Below are 20978 nucleotides of genomic sequence, written 5' to 3'. Positions count from 1 at the left end.
CAGTGGTTCTCAACCTTCCTAATGCCACGACCCTTTAATACAGCTCCTCATGTTGTGGTGACCCCCAATTTCAAATTGAACATAATTAAAGCATAGTGATTAATCACAAAAACAATATGTAATTATATATGTTTTCCGATGGTCTTAGGCGACCCCTGTGAAAGGGTCGTTCGACCCCCAAAGGGGTTGCGACCCACAGGTTGAGAACCGCTGCCATAGACACATACAAAACCACACACACACACACACACACACACACCCCACCCCACACCATCACACACACGACCAAAGCATGTACCAAAGACACTATACTCCCCACCTACACACTACATACACATACACACACTGACTCTCTCAGACACAGTCCGTACTGCCCACCCCTGGGGTTGTGGCAGGGAGGGGCGTTCCCAGGGCTCTGAAATAAGCCCTCCTCCTATCGGACAAAACAAGGTGAATGCAGCTTGAGGCTAAGCCAGGGGAACACTCGGGGGGGAAGGACCTGCAGAGCCACGCCAGGAGCTCCTCGGAGCAGGAAGGCCCAGCTCCGAGCACCCACACCCGCGGCACAGCCTGTCCTGTACCCCGCAGGGGAGCCAGCAAGCAGGTGTCCTGGAAGACGCTGTATGAAGGTACAGAAAAAAAACCTCCCCCCTAAAACCTCATGCCAATGATGACACCTGAAGATCTACCGTTAAAAAGCCGTGTTTGGGGTTAAACTTTGTTCTCTCCCTTTTTTTTCATAGCAATTTCTTCCTTATACACAAAGGCAACCAGACATGGACTCACCAACACCTGCCCACACCTCAGTGGGAGCAAATTCCTCTGGGCACTGACAGGAGCTGAGGTCCCGCCATTGATGGGAGGGGGGAGCAGGGCATGAAGGGGGGACTGCAGACTTCCCCAGCTCCCAGGTGCCTTGGCACCCCATGATGAGGAAGCTGGCCTCCTCCCACTCCTTCCTGACTGCTGACCAGCAGGGCGAGAGTCCCGGTCCCCTGGCCCAGCCACCGGACACCTCGCTTCCCCTTGTCCCAAGAGTCCTCTCCCCACCCCACACCCTCCCCTTGGCCATCAGACGACTTCCCTGGAAGGGGAGGTGTAAGAAGTGACGGAGCTGCAGCTAAAGCCCAATTTTCGGTGATGCTCAGAGCCTCTGACAGCTGTAAGGAGCAGAATGTGATTTTGAAATTTAAATAACACGCTTCTGCATTCGGCTCAGGGAGACAACCTGCGGATAAGCAGTTTATCTCGGAGCCAGGGGCAGGGGGAGGCTGCCATTCCTTCGCTTCCTCCCTGCCCTCCATCCCCAGCCCCCACCGCCTCAGGGGCTGCCTCAGCAGGGTCTCCCAGACTCGCCAGCCAACCTACTGAACCCACCAAACCAGGGAGCCTTAACTCACGATCTGCTCAGAGGCCCAGACACCCCTCGGGGAGCCAGGGAAGGGAGGGCACCTAGGCATCCCGCAGAGCTGAGCTGGACCCAGTCCTTCCCCACCCGCCCCTGCGAGGGCCACTGAGGGGACCTTAATGGGTACTGACGCCCTCGCCCACCCAGGGCAGCTCTAGTCAAGCAGTCGCCGAGCTCTGTCCTCTGGGTAAGTCCTGGGCAGGAGCCCCAGAGAGGCCACCAGGGTCTCTCTTCAGTGTCCTGAGCCCACGGGGTTCAGAGATGTGGTTCCTTCCACACCCAGCTTGCCCAGGCCTCCCAGCCATGGTTCCGCAGGGACGTCATGCCCAGACCCCACTCTTCCTCTCCCAGGACTTTCCTGGCCACCGCCCATTGCAGCGCCCCCTGGACTCCTGGGGCAGCCTTTTGTCTACGCCACCACCAACAATAAACCACCCAGTGGGTGTCTAAGGGGGGGCTTGCCAGCCCCGTTGGACAGTGAGGACAGGGCCTGGCTCATTTTAAAGCTGTGTCCTATGTGGACCTCCCTGAGCACTCACCATTAACTGCACAAACGTGGACCTCCAGACACGGCCTGGCTCCGCCTCTCCCGGGGGAGCACCTGGCCAGGGACCCCCCTCTAAAACTCAGCTGCTCCTATAATGAGTACTCACAGGACACCTCAGACTTGCCTGGGCCTCCTCGTCACCTCCCTGTGCAGCTGTTACCCCTCACACTAAACCACTGGCCCCCAGCAGTCCTCTAAGCCACCATGGCTGCCGTCTCCATGGCCCTGTGCCCCAGCGCCCTGTGAGGAGCTGGGCACGCCTTGCAGGGCAGGCCGAACTGCTCCATTTTACAGGTGAGCAAGTGAAATGCAGAGGGGTCGTGACCCACCCTGGGGTCACCCAGCTGGGAGGGCCAGGCCAGGATTCACAGCTAGGACAGCGGGCCTCAGGGTCCATGCCCACCACTATTCCAGGATGCCCCAGGGAGCTGCCGTCGGGCACAGCACTGGCACAGAGGCCGACACCGCAGTCCCACATGTCCCCACAGCAAGAGCGAGCACCATGATGCAGGGGAAAGCGCTGAGGCACCACGGCAGGTGGTGCTCACCTCTCAGGGGCCATCTGCGGGGCTTCGTGACAGGGTAGGGCTCCCTCCAGTCCTGAGCCCGGAAAAGGGGGCCACCAGAGCCTCCAACAAGAACATCTCTGGGCCCCTCCTGGCTCCACCCAAGCAAGCTGGACCGCTCCGGAGGCTCGCAGGCCAACCGAGGCAGACACCGCCCATCTCTTCCTCCTCCAGCCCAGAAGAGGGCCTGAGCCCGGCCTCTCGCCAGCCTCATGTGTCCCCACCCAGTCACAGTGGACCAACAGAGGCCACAGCAGCTCAGCGGGAGCCCTGGGGTCCGTCTCCCGAAAATCACCCAAGGGCCTCCCACTGCAGCCCCATCCGGCGCTCTCACAGGTGGGAGGCAGCCGCACATCACCAAGCATTTGTTCCCCAAATGCTGCGTTCCAGGCCGGCCCTGCCCTGCCTGCCTTCCGCCTGGGAGATCCCTCAGCAGGGGGCCTTCACAGGGGCAGTTCAGTGCAGTGTGTCAGGCACCGGCCAGCACCCCCCTGAGTACTCCCTCAGCCTCACAAAACCCTGGAGGGCAGGCTGTTCTACCTGCCCATGACCTGCAAGAGGACACGGGGCTTCCAGGTGAGACACCTGTGCAGGTACATGCGGGCAGGGCAGAGCCAGGATTTGAACCTCCATCTCTGTCTGTACCTTCTCTCGGGGCCTCAGTTTCCTTTTCTGTCAGGGGCAGGGGTCAGCCTGTCAGTGGTCGGCAAACCGCGGCTCGCGAGCCACATGCGGCTCTTTGGCCCCTTGAGTGTGGCTCTTCCACAAAATATCAGCTCTTCCACAAAATACCGACTTCTGTGCATGGGCCACAAAGTTTCAATCGCACTGTATGTACACGCCCGCACATGGTATTTTGTGGAAGAGCCACACTCAAGGGGCCAAAGAGCCGCACGTGGCTCGCGAGCCGCGGTTTGCCGACCACAGGCCTAGGTGATCTCTGAGCTCCCTCCCAGCTACAAAAAGGGGAGGACATGTTTGCATAAACATGCTCCGTGCCCAAGCATCCAGAAATGCTCGCATGCCACGCTGGAGACCCCGCCCCTCACCAAGGATGTGGAGGCAGCGCCTGCTGACCGCCCAGCCAGCCACTGTCTGTCACTTCTCCTGTCCCTTAGGCATGGCCGTGGCTGGGAGAAAAACCACTGCCTGGCCTGCCCGGGCCCTTCGTCCTCACCTGGAAGGCCTCCCTCCAGGTGAACAGGGCATCTCTGCTCCCCTCCCTCTCCACATGGCCCCTCCATGACTTCTCTTTGCCTGGACAACCTCTTCTTTCCCGAAGAAGCCTTTCTCTCCTCTCCACCTTATTCCAGCCTCTCCTGCCTCCCAGGTGAAACCAGCTGGGATCCGGTAACCCCAGGGTCACAGATGCTCGGGGACAGAGGGACTCCCAACTTCAGCTCCTCCGCCCCTGCGTCCCCCCCAGAAGGCACCCAGCCTTGAACATCCTCAGCAGAGAGAGGATGACTCACCGTCCCTCTCCCTGCATCCATTCTCATAGAATCCTCCTTATCTACCCTGTGAGCAGGTGCCACACTCCCACTGGACAAACAGAGGCCATACAGCTCAGAACGGCCACAGCGAGGCCACGGTCACACAGCCCTAAGCAGAGGAGGTGGGATTCAGACCCAGCACTGTGTGGCTCAAGGCCCACACACTCCTCCCACGCACCAGGTGCACTAAACACTCCAGCTCATGTTTCCAAGGGCAGTTTGAATTGCTAGAAAGAGGACAGACCTCACTCTTCCTCCATGGAATCTCCTTGCCCATCTACAAGGCTGGGGCAGGACACTGGATGCCCCCAATATCACTGTCACCTGGTTCAGCGTGGATCCAGACCGCTCTTCCCCTGGCCTTGGACTTGGGACTCACTGGACACCAGGAATCCCAGATCCAGCCACTGAGCCCAAGGCCTGTGTCTGCCCGGGGCAGGGAGAAGGAGAGGGCTAGCCCTGCCCCCAAGGCCTCCGGCATCAGAGAGGGGTGGGTAATCCTGGCAGCTTTCTTTGCCAACAGAATCCCAGTAGGACTTTCCAAGAACCCCATTAGAGAGAGAAGGCGAGAGATAAGGAGAACACACATCCCAGGATGCCCTGCACCAGGGCCCTGAATGCTCAGACAATGAAGAGGATACAGCAGCATCCTTCTTACAGTCCCTGAGGCCCCAGCGGGGGGCAGTGGGGCCTGGAGGAGAGCCACCAAGACAAGGGGCAGCATACAGCATGTGTGGAAGTGGGAGGGACTCCACACAGCCCTAATACAGCAGCCTTATCGTCCCAAAGCATCCGTGCAACATCTTGGATCACCAGGCCAGGCCTCCCCACCAGGGAGCTACAGGCAGGTGACATGTGTGCCCAGATACAGACCCCTCTGCTGGCAGGGCAGCCTGGCAGGGGCTTGCAATCGCTGAGCTCCAGGCTGCTCTGCTCATCCGAGTGTGCCAACAATACTGCCATGGTCTGAGCACCCCAAAGGGGAAAGGTTGGGGAGCACTACTTCAAGTTCACACCTCCTTTCTTCAGAAAGAAAATGCAAGGTCTGGAGCAGAAGTGACCTGCCCAAGCCCTTCCGCTGACTTGTGGCAGGGACTGCCCTATACTCTGGCCTCCCCGCCCCCCACCCAGCCTTCTCTCTGCTGAGCCCACCACAGCCCACTTGGTTTCGGGCTGGCCAGGCCAGGGCCTCCTCACCCAGAGATGCACCCAAGTCGCCCCATACAGAGCCGCCCGTGCACCAGCTCTGGGGCTGCAATGGGTGGAGCAGAGTCCACGGGGGGGATGAGGAGGGAGCTGTTCCAGACCCTGAAGCCTTCCCTCACTGCGGGGAGCGGTCCCCAGGGCCCAGGCATCCAGGGCAGCGGGTGAAGGCAGCTGATTCATTGAGCTGCAGACCTAGTCATTTCCTCATTTATCTTGTCAACATCTTTGTCCCACAGAGTGTCAAGTCCATTACGTAAAGATTTTCTGCTAAGAAGATACTTAATGTGAGCCCGGGGAGCAGCAGGGGCCGGACTGAAATGAGGACGTCTGACCTTCAACCCTCAGGGAGTAAGCCAAAGCTGCTTCTTTACTGGAGTTAGACCCAATGGCTCTCACCCACGTGCAGAACTCAGCTGGTACCTGAGCTACTGTAGGGTGGGGAAGGGGTATGCCAGAGCTGCCAGGGCATCCCCCAGAGCATCCACATGCCAATGACATCTTCCACCTGCATCTGTGCCCCCGAGCACTGTCTCAGAGGAGTGGTCCAGGGTGGATTTCTACCCAGAATGAACCAGAAAATGTAAGAAGCAGAATTCGTGCTGGGAGAGACCTCAGTCAACCCCTCACCCAGGGCAGCCCTGTCGGACGGGCAAGGCCTATAGCCTGACCACAGTGCCCGCAGGCAAGCCAGACGACAAGCTGCCGAGCCCCACACCTCTGCTCTTACCCCCCTGGGGGCTTTGATGGTGACAGCCCAGCCAGGGAGCTCAACGCACAGACCATCTTTGCAGCCTCCGTGCCCTTCGCCACCACCAGGCCCTGGGGCATGTCCAAATGGTCACCCTTTAGCCAGTGTCTCCCTTCTCAGGGGTGTCCAGGGTTTCTCTCACCAGGCACATGCATAATGTCCCGGCTCAATCCCTGAAGCATGCATTCTCAACAGGAGAGGGTGGTGTCACCCTCATGGAAACAAAAATTGGTTCTTGGTTTGGCAAAAACAAAATAGACATTACCATGGTTTGTGGCCCCCCGAAACTCAACCCTGTCTGACAACACTTTATTTCTTGGCACTTGTTATGGACTAAACTGTGCCCCTCAAAGAGCAGAACCCCCAGTGTGACTGTGCTTGGAGAGAAGGCTTTTAGGAGGTAGTTAAGGTTGAGTGAGGTTATAAGGGTGGAGTTCTAATCTGAGAGGACTGTGGCCTTATAACAAGCTCTCTCTCTCTCTCTCTCTCCCCTCTCTCTCTCTCTCCCACTCACCCCCAACTACTCTCCTGTCCCACCCCACCCTGTGAGGACACAGTGAGAAGGTGGCCATCGCAAGTCAGAGAGAGAGCTCTCACCAGAAACCAAGCCCTGCCCAACCTTGATCTTGACCTTCCAGCCTCCAGCGCTGTAAGATAAAACATTCATATTGTTTAAGCTGCTCAGTCTATGCTATTCTGTTATGGCAGCCCAAGCAGACTATTTCCCCAGTTAGAGAGGATTAATTTTTCTCCTTAGGGGGTAATAATGGGGAAACGTTTGAGCAGCATGGTCCTAGAAAATTCTCCATTCGGAAGGGCTTGGGGGCTCACAGGTCTTTTGTGTCACAGTTTAGAGCACTGCTTCCCAACTGGCAGCAAATGTGTCCCAGGCCATGTCTGGAGATATCTGGGGTTGTCACGCTTGGGGAGGGGGTGCTACTGGCATCCCTTGGCAGAGGCCAAGGATGCTGCTCAACATCCTAAATGCACAGGGTGGGTTCTTCCCACAAGATCTACCCAGGCCCACGTACCAGCAGTGGTGCTGGTGAAGAACCCTGGCTTAGAGCAAGGACACCCCAGAAGGCTTCTAATCCTGCCTCGAAACCAGCTGGAAAACAGGGGCCCAGGCACAGGATCCGAGGGAACAAGCCCACCCTGGCACCTTCTAGCACCAGGTGACTCCAGGAGAGCTCACCCCAGCCCCACAGAGCAGTTCCAAGACCGGAAGCCACCCCCCGGTGCCCAAGCAGGGGCAGACTGCCCTGGGCCCACTGGGCCCCCAAATGGCAGAAGGAACAACAAGGTCAGGAAGAAAGGACCAAAGCTGGAGTTTAACCTGGTCCTTCTCCCGCCCTGGGGCTCAGAGCCCTTCCTCAGCGGCCCCTCAGTGGGGTGCAAGGAGCGGAGCCCTGGCGGGTAGGGAACCCACAGCAGAATGGACAGCAGTGACATGAACACCAACAACCACAGCCCACACTTCCTGAAGGCTCACCCAGCAGCACGCTGAGCCCTTAACAACCACTGGCTCCTTCAGACCTCGCAGCCATCTCCAAGGTAGTATGCTCCCCACTGCACAGCTGAGGAGACGGAGGCACAAAGAGCTTGAACAACTAGAACAGAAGAGCAGGGGAACTGCAAGAGGGACCCATCGGGCAAGACAGGTGACGAAGAGGAGAGTGACAGCAGGTTTCATATCAGAGGCCTGCCGCCTGGCCGGCTTGAGCAAGGCAGTTCCCATAACCCCTTTTCTCCATGCAGAACCTGGGGCGGACGTGCTGCCTCCTTTTACAGATGAGGATCTACCTGATGCTCAGAGCCGGTCAGGGGTTTGCTGGCGCTACAGGCCAGGACCCTGAGCCAGCCCAGGGCGCCACCTGCCGCACCGGGGCCAGACGAGAACCGGGAGGCCCCAGCACAGCCCACTTACCTGAGAAGATGGACGCGAGCCTGAAGATGTCAGAGAGGCGGGAGGTCACCTGCTCGTAGGGCGAGGCCTCGTAAAACTCCTCCCCTGGAAAAGAGAACATCGTCAGGCCCACGGCCCCTCCGAAAGCAAAGGGGAGGTCATGAGTGAAGAGTTGGAGTGTCACAGGGACCAGTTATCTCCTCCAGCTGGAGTGGACGTCCCCCAGAGCAGGTCAGGCTGCCTAACTCTCCCTCGTGCCCCGGCATGGCCTGCCCTCCTCTAGGGACTGCTGAATGCTCTGGAAAGAAGGCCTGGGGAGGTGGAACCGTGACAGCCTGGGGAAGGCCAGGTCCCACCATTCAGTACGACGCCCTCATTTCACAAGGCAGGGCGTGGAGGTGGCCCAGAGAGGTGAAGCAACCTGCCCGCGATCACACAGCTCCTCACGGCAGCAGCTGGCCTGCCATCTCCCAGCCCTCCCACCAGCGTCCTCTCCCATCGCACCTCTGCTTCCCACCATGACGCCGGGAGAATCTGGCTGGAGGGCCCAAGGTCTGCTGAATGGAGGCCTGACCCCAGCTCCTCTTGGCCTGACCCCCTCCTCAACTCCCTACATATCTGCCCACCACCTGCTGGCTTCTCAGACCTTCGGGTGCGCTAGAAGCTCAGCGAAGGCAAGGCAAGGGAGTGACAGGAGATCAGTGGCACAGGGCTGCCCTACCACATCATCAGACTCCTGCCCCCTCTGCCACCGCCTTGACGGGAAGGAAATATCCTCTTGAGATGTTCCCATGAGAAGAAATCAATGAATAGTCACTCGGGCTGTTCATGTGAGTGGAGGGCCAGGGAGATAGTGATGACCCACAGCCTCACGCCGTGAGCTCCCACCCATCCAGGGCCCCGGGCTATGGACAGGCTCCTCCTTCCTAAGGGGACCCCATGTGGGCGGCGTCCATGGGGGCCTCCTGCAGGAAGGTGCCTGCCATCCAGAGTGGGAATCCTCGGTGAGGGGCTTGGTCAGCCAGCTCATGAGGTCACCCTAGAGGCGTAACCAGCCCCTGCTGGTACAGAACAAAGCCTCCTGTCTGCTGTACTGCAGACTCCAGAAAAGGGGACCCACCACAGACAACACGGGAAGTGCATTCCCCCTAGAGAAATGGCCCCACCCTTCACTTTACCTCATGGGAGCACCCCTCAGGCCCTGCAACACCCAAACGTTACTTGTCCCTTCAGGCCTGTCTCCAGCCCCACCTTCCCCGTGGGGCCTCCACTCTACCCACCAGCCCTGGAGAAACTCCCTGGGAGAGGGTTGCCAGCCAGTGCTAGTTGTTGAGGCCAAATAACGTAAGAGCTTAGGAAGTATTTTGTAATAAAAATGACGTTAATGTTATCCTGTGCTTCCCACGTGCCAATCCTACTGGAAGTGGATGTACTAACTCATTTAGTCCTCTTAAATTTATCTATGGGGTAGGCACCATCCGTCTCCCTATTTTACTGATAAGGAACCGGGGCACAGAGCTGTTAAGTAACTTGCCCAAGGCCACACAGCTGGTAAGTGGCAGAGTCAAACTTCAAACCCAAGCAGTTGGTGACGGGGTCCAAGTATTTAATCATTATGAATGCTGTCCCCCAAAATAAAGTGTTATTGAAACCAAGCTCTTCTTAAACAGGATCCGTCTCCTGCCAGCTGGCCTGCTCCCCCAGAGCAGGGCCTGTCCTTCACTGCTGCATGGGGTGCAGCACCACACCTGGGCACAGCTCAGCCAGATGATTGGCTGGGGGGGGGGGGGGGGGAGGCCTATTCCCAGGACTGGCTGGGAGGAGTCCATTCTTCTCAGAGCAACAGAATTCACCGGTGGAAACCCAAGGCCTGGCTACTTGAGCATCCCTGGCAGCCAGACCGAAGCCAAATCAGGACATTCGGTCTGCTGTACTGCAGACTCCAGAAAAGGGGGCTGGTTGCGCCTCCGTGTGCACGACCTGGGAGGACCTGGGAGAGGTCTCTGCTGCTCGCGTCTGAAGGACCAGGGTAGCCCTGAACTTCACTGTCACCTTTGAAAAGGGCAAGACGCCCAACAGCAACAGTTCCGCCCCGTAAATACCAGCGGTGGTGGCAGTGGTGGTGGTGGTGGTGGAAGGGAGGACGGGCCCAGGCCACAGGACCTCCCCAGGGCACTGGAAAGCGGCTGGATAAGGAGTCAGGCCTGCCCCTCCTCTAGCTTGCTGTGTGCCCTGGGTACCACCTCTCCTCCCTGCACATCAGCTTCCCCACCAAAATGGTTGTGGGGCTGAATACCCCTTGCAGTTGCAACTCTCTAGACAGGGGTGGGGAACATCTGGCACAGGGGCCGTATAAGACCCAAGAAACCATTTGGTCTGGCCCTGGTTTTAAACATGCAACCAACTCACAAGGCATTAGGGATGAGTTGATTAAATATTCGACCAAATATAGCAGGCTAATGTGTAAGCTGATAATTTTGCATGGCCTGCGAATGATGTTATAAATACCCAAATGGCCCTTGGCAGGAAAGAGGTTCCCCACCCCCGCTTAGGAGCTCAGTAGAGGCCACATTCCTGCCACCACCGAGGACCTGAGCCTCAGGCAGAGGGAGTAGGAGGGACCCCCAGGGAACTCTCACCCCCAGCTGGGGCCAAAGAGAAGACAAGAACCAAAGTCCAGACCTGCACAGGCCTCTCCTCTCCCCATCCGCCCACCCACCCCAGGGACCAGGCCAGGTTACTCAATGTTATTAGGAACAGGGAGGAGGTGCTCAGGGGACCACTTCCCCCACACCATGAATAATAAACTGTCACATAGATCCTGTACTCACAGGAACAGTACCTGCCCTTAAAAGGCCTCCCGGCTTCCCATGCTCAGCTCTTAGCAGAAACTACCTCTGAGCCCCAAGACCCGGGGGTAGGAGATTATAGAATCTTGGGGGAGGGGGGTGCTGGAGGGGGCTGGGTTCTGAGGAATGAGATAAGCATGGGGCCCAGGGGAAGGGTCTCCCAGCCCTTATGCTGGCTGGCTGGTATAGGGACCAGGCATAGGGACTGATTGTGGCTCCTGTCACCCTCTGAAGCACACAGTAGGGGCTTAACAGATGTTCGTTGAGTAAATAAACCAACAGCAGCTCAAGATTTGGAAGCGAGCTGTCTCCAGCCAGACATTTCTGGGTCAAAAGGACCTGGCAGACCCAGGGCAGTCCGCAGCATAAACATAAGGAATGCTTATTGTTACCTCCAGACACCTCGGGGCCAGCTCCAATCAGAAGTCCCAGAGGGAGCCCCTCACTGGGAAGGTCTCAGGCAGCCCACCTGGCTCTTCTGCTGGCAGTCTGTCCCCTCCCCCGTGCATTCTGCAGCCCCCACCCGACCTGCTGCCAGTCTGCCTAGGGTTGAAATGGAAGGCTGCTGGAAATAAAACAAGAAACTAAAGGACCCAGCTCACTGAATCAGGAACCTTCGTCTTCCGTGCGCTAGAGTCAGCCTGGGGCACAGGCAGCTCCGGTCTCAGTGCATGGGCCCCACTTCTAGTTCTAGAACTCGAGGCTGCTAGAAATGGGAGGAATGGCCACCTGATTCACGAGGAATCACTCTGTTATTAATGGAGGTGCTATTGATAATTATATGCACAGCTTACTGCTATATTCGGGGCAGAGTTGAACTATCTTGGCCACTGGTCAGGAACCCCTCACTATCTGGCCTCCACACCTGATCTGTTTCCTCCTTCCCTCCAGCACCTGGAGGTGGGATTGGTCCTCTGACCTAAGGCTAACCCCTCCCGGGCCCTGGACGCGCCCCTCCCCTCTCCCAGGCACTGTCCACAGAGCACCCCTCTCCCCTTCACCTCAGCATCTCCATCACACTGTCCTGCCTTAGAATTTAAACTGCCCAACCTTCTTGCTTCTTAAGGAATATGTCATCCTTTGTTCTTCTCTCTTCTTCACACCAAGATTCTAGGAGCTGCTGTCCACATGCATGGTCTGTAACTCCCCAGCTCCCACTCACCCCCTAACCAGGCTTCTGCTCCCAGCAGCCACCTAAGAAGCTCACCCCAGGGCCCCAGGGCCCTGTCCCACCCTCTTCTGCTGGACCTAAAGGGCTGGGGGCTGGCGCACTCCTAAGCTCCTCCCTGGTCTTCTGCTGCCCCTCACTCTCCCCCAGCCTCCTCCTCCGTCACCATCGCCAGCCCCCTCCCTCCCTGCACATCTTTACATGTTGCTGGTCCTCCCATGGAGATGGCACCCACTCCCTTGCCTGGTTCCTACTTACAGGCTGATGGCGATTCCAAAATCCCTGCCACCTGAGCTCTGGCCCTGCACACCCAGCTGTCCGCAGGGCATGGCCAAGGAGAGGCACCTGCCCCCAAATGCTCATCATCTCCCTGCCCTCCCCCCACTCAACACCTTTGCTGCTTCTTGCCACCGGACCCCCCACCCACCAGTCTCCCAAGACAGAAACTGGGCGGCCTCCTTGACTCTTCGCTCCCTTCACCAACCCCTGTGGGTTCTACCTCCTGAACAGCCCTTAGCTCCTCCTTTCCTGCCCTGTCCTCGTTCGGCCACACGATCCCGGGCCTGTGTCACACGGCGCCTTCCAGTCTCTCAGTCTGCGCTCTTCATGAAAACACACAAGCGTCCCTGAAGCGGAGCGCAAGGATGGTCTCACCAACACTGCCCAGGCGCCCTGCTGCCCAGCGGAACGGTACCCCCCACCTCTCCTCACCCCACCCACTTCCCGCGGCCCCTCTGCACACTGTCACCTGTGGGTCCATAAGCAGTTCCACTCCCTCCCACGCCGCCTTTGCCCAGCCCTCCCTGCACCTCCCACGCTCTCCCCACAGCTCTTCATTCTGTAACTGCAGCTCATTCTTTAGTCTCAGCTGCGAGGCTGCCTCCTCCAGGAAGGCTCTCAAGATTTTGTAGCAAGGGGTTAGCTGCCCCTCCTCAGTGCTCCCACAGCACTCACACCCCCAAATGACAGAAAGCCCTCACTTGTCTGCACCCCCCGACTATGAGCTCCATGAAGGCAGAGGCTGCCCCAGCTTGTTCCCTACTCTTCCCACAACGCCTACCAGCTGGTACACTCTCAGTAAACAGTTGCTGAATTAATAAATGAACGTCTGACCCAGGTGGCCACCCTCCTACAATATATGCAAATCCGCCTCACTTCACTCTGCAGGCGGAGGACATGGGGAAGGTAGTCTTTGGCGGGGCGGGTTGGGGGGGCGGGGGGGTGTTTAAAGGTTCTACCTGGGGACTTGGGGGCAGGCCTGCTGAGGAATATGGACCTGCTGCCCTCACACTGCTCCAAGCCCTGCAGAAGGTGCCTAGGCTAGCCACGGGGTCAGGAGCCACTGAAGATGGGCCTCCTGGGAGCAGGAAGAGCGGGAAGGGGCAGCCCGCACTGGGTGTCCAGGCAGCGGGAGTGGCAGGAGCTGGTGTGCTGGCAGCTCAGCTCTGCAAGCACAGGGCCGGTCCCGGTCTGTCTCTCTATCCTGTTCTCACTTCTCCATTGCCTGGGACTCTTACCTCACCTTTTCCTGTGACCCCTTCACACGGTCAGAGGTCCTTCTGTCCCTGGTGTGTTTCCTGCCCCTTCACCCCTGCTCCAGCCTTGTTCTCCTCCCACCACCCTGCCTTCTCTCCTCCTCAGCTGCCTCCCAAGTCAGGAGGCTACTTCTGGGTTCTTGTTTCCCCCAGCGAGGAGGGCTAAGGAGCTGGCCAGTTCACTCCACTACCCCGTCCTGCCCCTGAACCTGGGCCCCCACACCCCGCACCACCACCGCCACTCCCCGGCTTACCCTCGGTCAGCCCCAGGTGGATGCTCCAGTAGATCTGCAGGCACTGCAGCTCCTTCTTCATGCCCCGCTTGCAGCGGCAGTCATACAGCGGGCTCTCCTGCAGGACCTCCAGGGCCGCCTGGCACTCCTTGTTGGCCAGCATGGTGTTGCGGTCCCTGCCAGCCAGGCACTGCCGAAGCGTGCGGTAGCGGGAGCTGCAGTTGGATTCAGCGGCACACAGCTCATTGGCCCGGACACAGTCCACTGGGGGGCGCCAGCCGTGCAGCTCGGGGCCCTGCAGGGAGGAAGGGCTGGCCAAAGAGCGGAGGGTCTCGTCTGGGTGGTGGGGAGGGAAGACAAGCATGAGTGAGGCCACCACAGTCTCCCACACAAGATGCAGGGCTGAGGGTCGGTCAGGACCCTCTGGAAATCACACCCATTTCCTCCAGAGCACATCAAGGCCCACTCAGTGCCACCTCCCAACAGAGCAGGTCAGAGGAGGGGCTGCTGGTCCTAAGACACCAACCTTCCTCCTCAAACCCCACGGAGAACTCAGCTGCGCTCTGCCCTGGTTCTATCAGATCCTCAGCTGGCTCCACCCTGTCACCCTCAGCGCTGGGCCAGCCAGAAGGCCCTCGAGCAAGGCCCATGCCAGAAGGCCAATGTAAGAGCCTCAGCAGAGAGCTGGGGCTGCAGGGCCAGCTGGGGTGAGCAGAGGGGATCACATTCATAACCCTCAAGCCTCCTGTCAGCTTCAGTTCCAGCCAGAGCCCTGCCACAGCACTGATTATGCCGTGTAAGCAGCAGAAAGCAATTTAACTTTCATAGCCTGTTAGGACCTCTGACACCACAGAGTGCAGCCCCCAGATTTTCCCCTGGGGAAACTGAGGCCCAGAGAAGGGTGATGACAACTGAAGGTCACACACAGGCTTAAAAGGCTTCTTGGACCCCTAGCCTATTCATTCTGAGTTCTGTAATTGAAAATTTAAAAAAAAAAAAAAAGCATTTTAGAAAGAAAGAGAGAAAGAGAATGGGAGACAGTCCTGATCCTGTGCTCTGAGGTACGTCCGAGGAAAGAGCTACCCCTTCCCGGCCCAGCCTCCACTCGCCCAGGCCACTTCACAGCTGCAAGACCCGAAATGGTGCCTCCTCAGGACAATCTACACCCCAGCCCCTCCCAAAAAATGCTCGACGCAAATCATTTCCTCTCTCACTCTCTCTCTCTCTCTCCTATTTCTTTTTCTCTCCTCCCACCCTCCTATGAAACCCTCTCCCCCTGTCTTTCCTTTCTTTCCAAAATCCAAATGATCAGCCAATTGCAAAAGGGGAAGTGTGTCCCATGGAGCCCGGCTTCTCCAAAAGTGAACAGGCAGGAAGCTGAGGCCCCGCGTCTGTCCACAGCCCAGAGGGTCCACACCCACAGCCCTTGGGAGAGAGGGCGTCAGGGAAGAAGATTCAGAGGTGAAGGGCAGGGACCTTCCAAACCAAGCTCCTAACATGGTTCCATCCATCACAGGCATCCTGCTGGTCTCCCTGTCCTCTCCAAGCCCTCACTCCAGATCCTGCTCCAGAAAAAGCCCATACGTGGCCCAGAGCCAAGACTGCCTTTTCCAAGATCCAAGTCGTGATCTGGGAGTCTTCCTCCACTCCATCCGGCCATGAGACATAAAATGATCCTAGGCCAGAAGTCCCCTCCTCAATACCCGAAGAATCCCCCATCTCTACAGCCAGGTCTCACTCCTTCCCCGAGAAGCCCTGCTCAGGGGGCAGCTACCGCAGGGAGACAGCGACACCTAGAGGCAGAGCGCTGCACTGAGAGCCGGTTCCTCCCGACAGGGCCAGAAGGGAGAGGAACCCACTCCCAGAGAGACCAGGCCTACCCACCAGCCACGGAAGAGGAGCAGGGGGTGGGCCTGCAGTGGAGAAGGCCTCTAGGGCAAGAGTGACAGACATTTCCTCCGCCCACGGACCACACTTCTGCCTCAGGACAGGGAGAGCTGAAGGCTGTGGCCAGGCTGAGACAGACCAGAGAAGAAACCAGCATGGAGTGTTGGCTGGATAGTGGGGCATCTGCTTTATTTCCCGGCTTCAGCAAATTCCTAGATCCCTGAGCAGGACTCGGTGCATCTGGGCCACCCAGGAGCAGCTGAGCTGACCCAGCCTCACTTGCACCTGCTGCCCCCACCTAGCCAGCCAGCCAGCCAGCTGGAGCCTTAAGACCAACCCAGCCCTTGGCCTTCCACTGACTTTGATCGTCAACCCTGCGTCCCAGCAGGTTCCTCCCCTCCCACCTTGACTGTATCTGAAGTGGACTGAGAAAGGGGCACCTTCACAGGCTTGCTGATCAGGACACAGGCCCAGGGGATTGGGGCAATAAGGACACTTACCCTGCCTGCCCTGTGAGTGGGGTCTAGATCCTTACAGAATCCTGGCTCTGTGTCCAAGCAAGGGCTTCCCCATCCTGCCAGTGAGCTCGTGGGACCAGGTGGGAGATGCTCAGCAGAGGCCAGGTGCGTCCTTTCCCCAAACTGCCCGACTGCCACCTGTCCCTGACTCCTCTAGTTGACGGCATGACCCCCCGAAGCAATGAATCCCAGCCAGAGAAGGAAATCATGGCAACTCAGGGCCAAGAATTCCAGGAAAATAAAGGTCAGAAGGTATCCTGGTGGCCTGCCCAAGTTCTAGATCAAGAGGAAACTCGGATCCGTCCAGAAAAGAGGTGTGGGAGAGCTTCTAGAGCAGTGGTTCTCAACCTTCCTAATGCCGCGACCCTTTAATACAGTTCCTCATGTTGTGGTGACTCCCGACCATAAAATCATTTTCGTTGCTACTTCTTAACTGTAATTTTGCTACTGTGATGAATCGTCATGTAAATATCTGATATGCAGGATGTATTTTCATTGTTACAAATTGAACATAATTAAAGCATAGTGATTAATCACAAAAACAATATGTAATTATATATGTGTTTTCCGATGGTTTTGGCGACCCCTGTGAAAGGGCCGTTCAACTCCCAAAGGGGTCGCGACCCACAGGTTGAGAACCGCTGTTCTAGAGGCACGGGTGGGGGGGGGTGGACTATGCGGCTACACAGAGCTATAGCACTCTGCTGCATTGAGTACCTGCCAGACAGGAGTTGTCAATGTAAAGTTGGCCCTCTGACCAGACCCCGCCCCCAAGTGGCTTTCCCCATCACTCATCTCCCTGGGAATGCCAGCACTGGGTGGCAGGATGGCTGGGCCCCCAGGCCTCCCCCCTGCAGACCTCACTCGGAACCTTGCAGACCCCCCTGCAGATCTCACTCGGAGGGGCACACGGAAGGCCCCGCTCCTGGAAACATGCTTCACCATGCTCCCAACCAAAGCTCCAGGGAAACCTCTCCCCCAAGTGGAATTTCCAAGCAACTCCTTTCCAAGAAAGAAGCCCTAGGGCTGAAGTTTCCTTAGCACCAACCTATCCCTTCCTTCTTGACTGGCCTCACCCAGACCTCTGCAATGGTCTGTGGTCACTCAGCTAACCCCTTGCCCAGCACTGGAAAGGGGCTTCTCAGGGGAAAGGAACTCTGTCTCTGACCAAAGGGGCTGCTGGCCCCACCGCTCTCACGGCTCTCACCCTCTTCTCACCCTCCTCTCACCGCTCAGCCCCCAGGTCGCAGGCACCAGGGTGGGCATCTCTGACCAGCACACCCTCATACCCACACACCCACACCTGCACCATGAGAACAGTCACCTCCGCAGTCCTCCCAGCTGGGAAAGGCCTGCCTGCAGCATGGGGGTCTGGGCCTGGAGATGCCTGAGGGTCCTATATGCCCTCCTCCACTCCGGACCTCAGAGTGCCTACGCCTGGGAGTCCTGCGGGCCTGGGGTGGGTGCAGCAGCACTGAGCAATCTAATGGCTTTTCCACAAAACACAGTTTTCTTTTCTTCTTGGCCCAGAAAGCTGGCTTTTCAAACCAGTGTGGAGAAAGGTCAGGTCTTAGAATGGCCCCTTCAGTAACAGAGTCCACTGGCAGAGGGTTGCCGGGACTGGCTGCAGGCACTCAGTGAACCCGGAGCACCGACCCAGCTTCCGGCCTCAGCCCCTCCTACCTGCAGAGAAGCAGTCTCTGGTTTGGGCAGCAGGAAGGTGAAGGCCACACCCTAGAGCAGGGCCAAGCCCCCTGGGAAACTCATGCTGGGGGAGGGGGAGAAGACAGGTGGACAAAAGGCCCAGGGCCAATCTTCACTGAAATCCCCTGTCCTGGTCAGGAGGCACTTACACCACCCACATCTTTCTGAGACCAGCACCTACCTGCCAGGCCTCCCCCTCCCCTCCTTCAGGAGGTGCACTCATGACCCAGCCTGGCTCATCACACAGCTGGCCAGGGTGGCAGGAATAGCACCCACACTGAAGCAAATGTGTGTGTGTGTGTGTGTGTGTGAGAGAGAGAGAGAGAGACACACACACACACACACACACACACACACACACACATGTCACCAGCTCCCTCCTGGAGCACCTGCTCTGGACAGCAGCCTTGCCTGGGACTCCCAGTCAGCACTTGCAAACACCCTCTTTTCCTCACCTCCACTCCCAGAATGCTCTCTCTACACCCACTTCCCAGGCAGCTGAGATGCCACATAGCATAAAAGGAGGTGAGGGCTGGGAATTCTGGGTGGGAATGAGGCTGCTAGGGTCGGGGTTACCAGGCAGCCCCTCCTGCCTGCCCTTGGGGGAAGGGGCTTACAGGATGAGTAGTGGTCTTTGTTCAGATCTCGTTTTTTCATCACGGCTCTCTCCTCCATCATCCAAGGAAGCAAACTTTGGCCTCCTTCCCTTTCTTCCCACCGGCTAGCTATAGGGTCCCTGGCCCCCAGGGTGAGGAAGGCAAAGCAATGATAGGGCTCCCAGCCGGCCACTCCTGCCTCCCCATCTGGCTGGGCCTGGGCAGCAGGGAGGGCAAAGGGTGGGGAGAAACTTGAAAAGTCTTCCAGGGAGAGAGCTGTGGGAAGGGGTTCAGGGTGTTGGAAACGGGGTGCATCGTCCAGAGGTTGACTGGGAGGTGGGGGATGGTTGCCAGCGCCCCCCACCCAAAAAAGTCCAGCAAAGAGCTCCTGGAGAAACCCATGGGCTCCCCCACAATCCATTCTGGGGGCCTGGAAAGGGGGGACCCTGGATTTTTCTCCCCATGATGAGCCTTTCTCCTCCCTCCTCTCTTCCAGATCAAGAGTTGGGGGTGGGGGGCGGTTATGTGTGTGTTTTTCTTAAGTTGCCGCAATTTGAACCCATTATTTTGAGGGAAATGAGTACATCATTGTGTAAGTGAGGAGAGAGAGAGAGAGAGAGAGAGAGAGAGAGAGAGAGAGAGAGAGAGAGAGAACGTGCGGGGATGGCTTGGGTGTTTTAATCCCCGCTCTTAACCAGACAGCCACGGCTCGCGCCCGGCCCCGGCTGGGCGGGCAGCGCCTGGCTAGCTCGCTCCGCGGCGCGCTCTCCCGCCGGTCGCCCCGCCAGTCTCCCGGCGCCCCGCTCGTCCCCCGCGTCCCCGGCTGCTCGCAGGCGCCCGACCGCGCCGCCTGCGAGGCCCCCTGGTTCCCGCGGACCCGCTGCCCCCGCCGCTCGCAGGTACTCACCTAGAAAGAAGAAGAGGCAGAAGGCGTTTGCCAAGATCATGTTAAATAAATCCCACAGTTTTGTGTTTTTGTCTTTCTCCCTTGGGTTAAAAAAAAAATGACAATAATATAGCCAAGCAGTGAAAATCAGCCCCAAATCCAATGCGGAGATCCCAGCGAGTCCGCCCGATGGAGATCCTGAGTCCTGCGATTCTCGCCCCTGGCCGGAGGGGGTGGGGAAGAAGGCGGCGGGCCCGCTCGACGCCCCTCGCCCACTGGAATGAAACGCACAGGTGTGTCTGTGGGTGCTGCTCCCCGCCGACAGCGGTCCTGCGCTCTGCCGTCCCTCCGCCGGCCCGGGAGCGCGGGTCCCCGCGATCCGATCCCCTGTGCGCCTCTGGAGGGGTCTGGGGAGGTGGGCGAGAGGCGCCGGGAGAGCGGGGGGTTGGAAGGCAGCGGCGAGGGTGGGGGTCAGAATAAAACGCAAAGAGGAGAGCAATCCACCGACGTGGGCAAGCGCCAGGGAGCAATCCAGCGAGAGCTTGGCGGGCACGAGACCCGAGTCGCTTCTTTCGCTCCAGACGAAGGAAATTTTCAAAAAACCTTCTCCCGCTACCCCTCGGCCGGCTCACTTTTTTCTAATGGAATTCCGGCGCCCGAGCCTCGGCGTGCGTCCGTCTTCCTCCCTCTCCCTCCCGCTCCTCTCGGGCTCTAGCTCTGGCTCGCTCTGCCCAGCTCTCCCTCGCTCGCCTCTCCCTCCCTCCCCCTCTCTCCCGCTCCTCCCTCCGCCCGCCCCCTTCCCCCTTCGCGGCTCCCTCGCCGCGGCTCTCGCGCCCGCGCCCCTCTCCTCCGCCCCGGGCTCGGCGCTCGGGCTCCCAGGCGGCCGGCGGCGCGGGGCGCGGGCGCGCGGCGGAGCAACCACACTCTGCGGCGGCGGCGGCGGCGCGGCGGTGGCGCCGGGAACGCAGGCCGAGAGGAGAGCTCGGCCCCCCGCCCTTCCCGGGACTGACCTGCCGCCCCGGCCGGAAACTGACCGACTCCGGGCTGCGGCGCAAACCCCCCGAGCCTCCTCGCCCGCCTCCTCCCCCCGCCGCGCGCCCCACCCCTCTGGGCAGGCTTCGCCCTCCAACCCCTAGGGCTCCTGCCCCGCCCACTCGGCCACCGGGTCCGGGACAAGCGGGGAGGCAGAGTGGAGGCTGGAGGGCGCGGAGTGCAGAGCACCCGAGCCTCCCGGAGGCTGGGGGAGGGGCGCTAGAAAAAGCCCATCTTGGTGGCCTGGGTCTGGGGAAGAGGCTGCACCCTCGGCGGGCGGATGCGTCCTTGGCCAGGGAACCGAAACCAAGCGTCTCCCCGAAGGCGCCGTGGAAAAGGAGGACCCCCTAGAGCGCCAGCCGCCCGCGTCCCCGCGAGGCCAGCCGGCCGGGTCTAGCCCCTCGCACGCACACACATGTGATCTCCACGCGGAGCGCGAGAACTTTCCCCGCAGTCCCGCAGCGCGCTCGCCCCTCGCACGCCCATCGTCGCAGCCCTTTGAGACCCTTCCCCAGTGTCTCCCCTCCCCGGCGCGGGCAGAAAAATGCTGCGCCCAGACGCCCTCGCTACGGCCTCCGAGGCCGGCGAACCTGCCCGAAACGCGCCGAAGAGGTCCGGCGAGGACCCGCACCCCACCCCGGCGGGAGCGCCCCAAGACCGCCCCGGGCAGGACTCGGCGCCAGGCTCGCTGCCCGC

General features: G+C 59.1%; 1 protein-coding gene across 2 annotated transcripts in view; it reads right to left on the bottom strand.

Moving 5' to 3' along the window:
* Positions 1-20009, bottom strand: part of GFRA2 (GDNF family receptor alpha 2) — a 91337-nt gene extending 71328 nt beyond the window's left edge. The window contains exons 1-4 of one of the 2 annotated variants that reach the window (XM_059696050.1): positions 19883-19950; positions 19272-19351; positions 13681-13995; positions 7896-7979 (exon numbers count right to left, since the gene is read on the bottom strand). In XM_059696050.1, coding sequence (XP_059552033.1) covers positions 7896-7979; positions 13681-13995; positions 19272-19311 — 439 coding nt within the window. In that variant the 5' untranslated portion in view covers positions 19312-19351; positions 19883-19950. Of the gene's footprint in view, positions 1-7895; positions 7980-13680; positions 13996-19271 lie in introns of both variants that reach the window. The other variant, XM_059696048.1, reaches the window with a different exon arrangement.
* Positions 20010-20978: the final 969 nt, after the last annotated feature.

Source organism: Myotis daubentonii, chromosome 5 (assembly GCF_963259705.1).
Source record: "Myotis daubentonii chromosome 5, mMyoDau2.1, whole genome shotgun sequence".
NCBI classification, from domain to species: domain Eukaryota; kingdom Metazoa; phylum Chordata; class Mammalia; order Chiroptera; family Vespertilionidae; genus Myotis; species Myotis daubentonii.
This window is presented reverse-complemented; position numbering and strand designations above follow the sequence as displayed.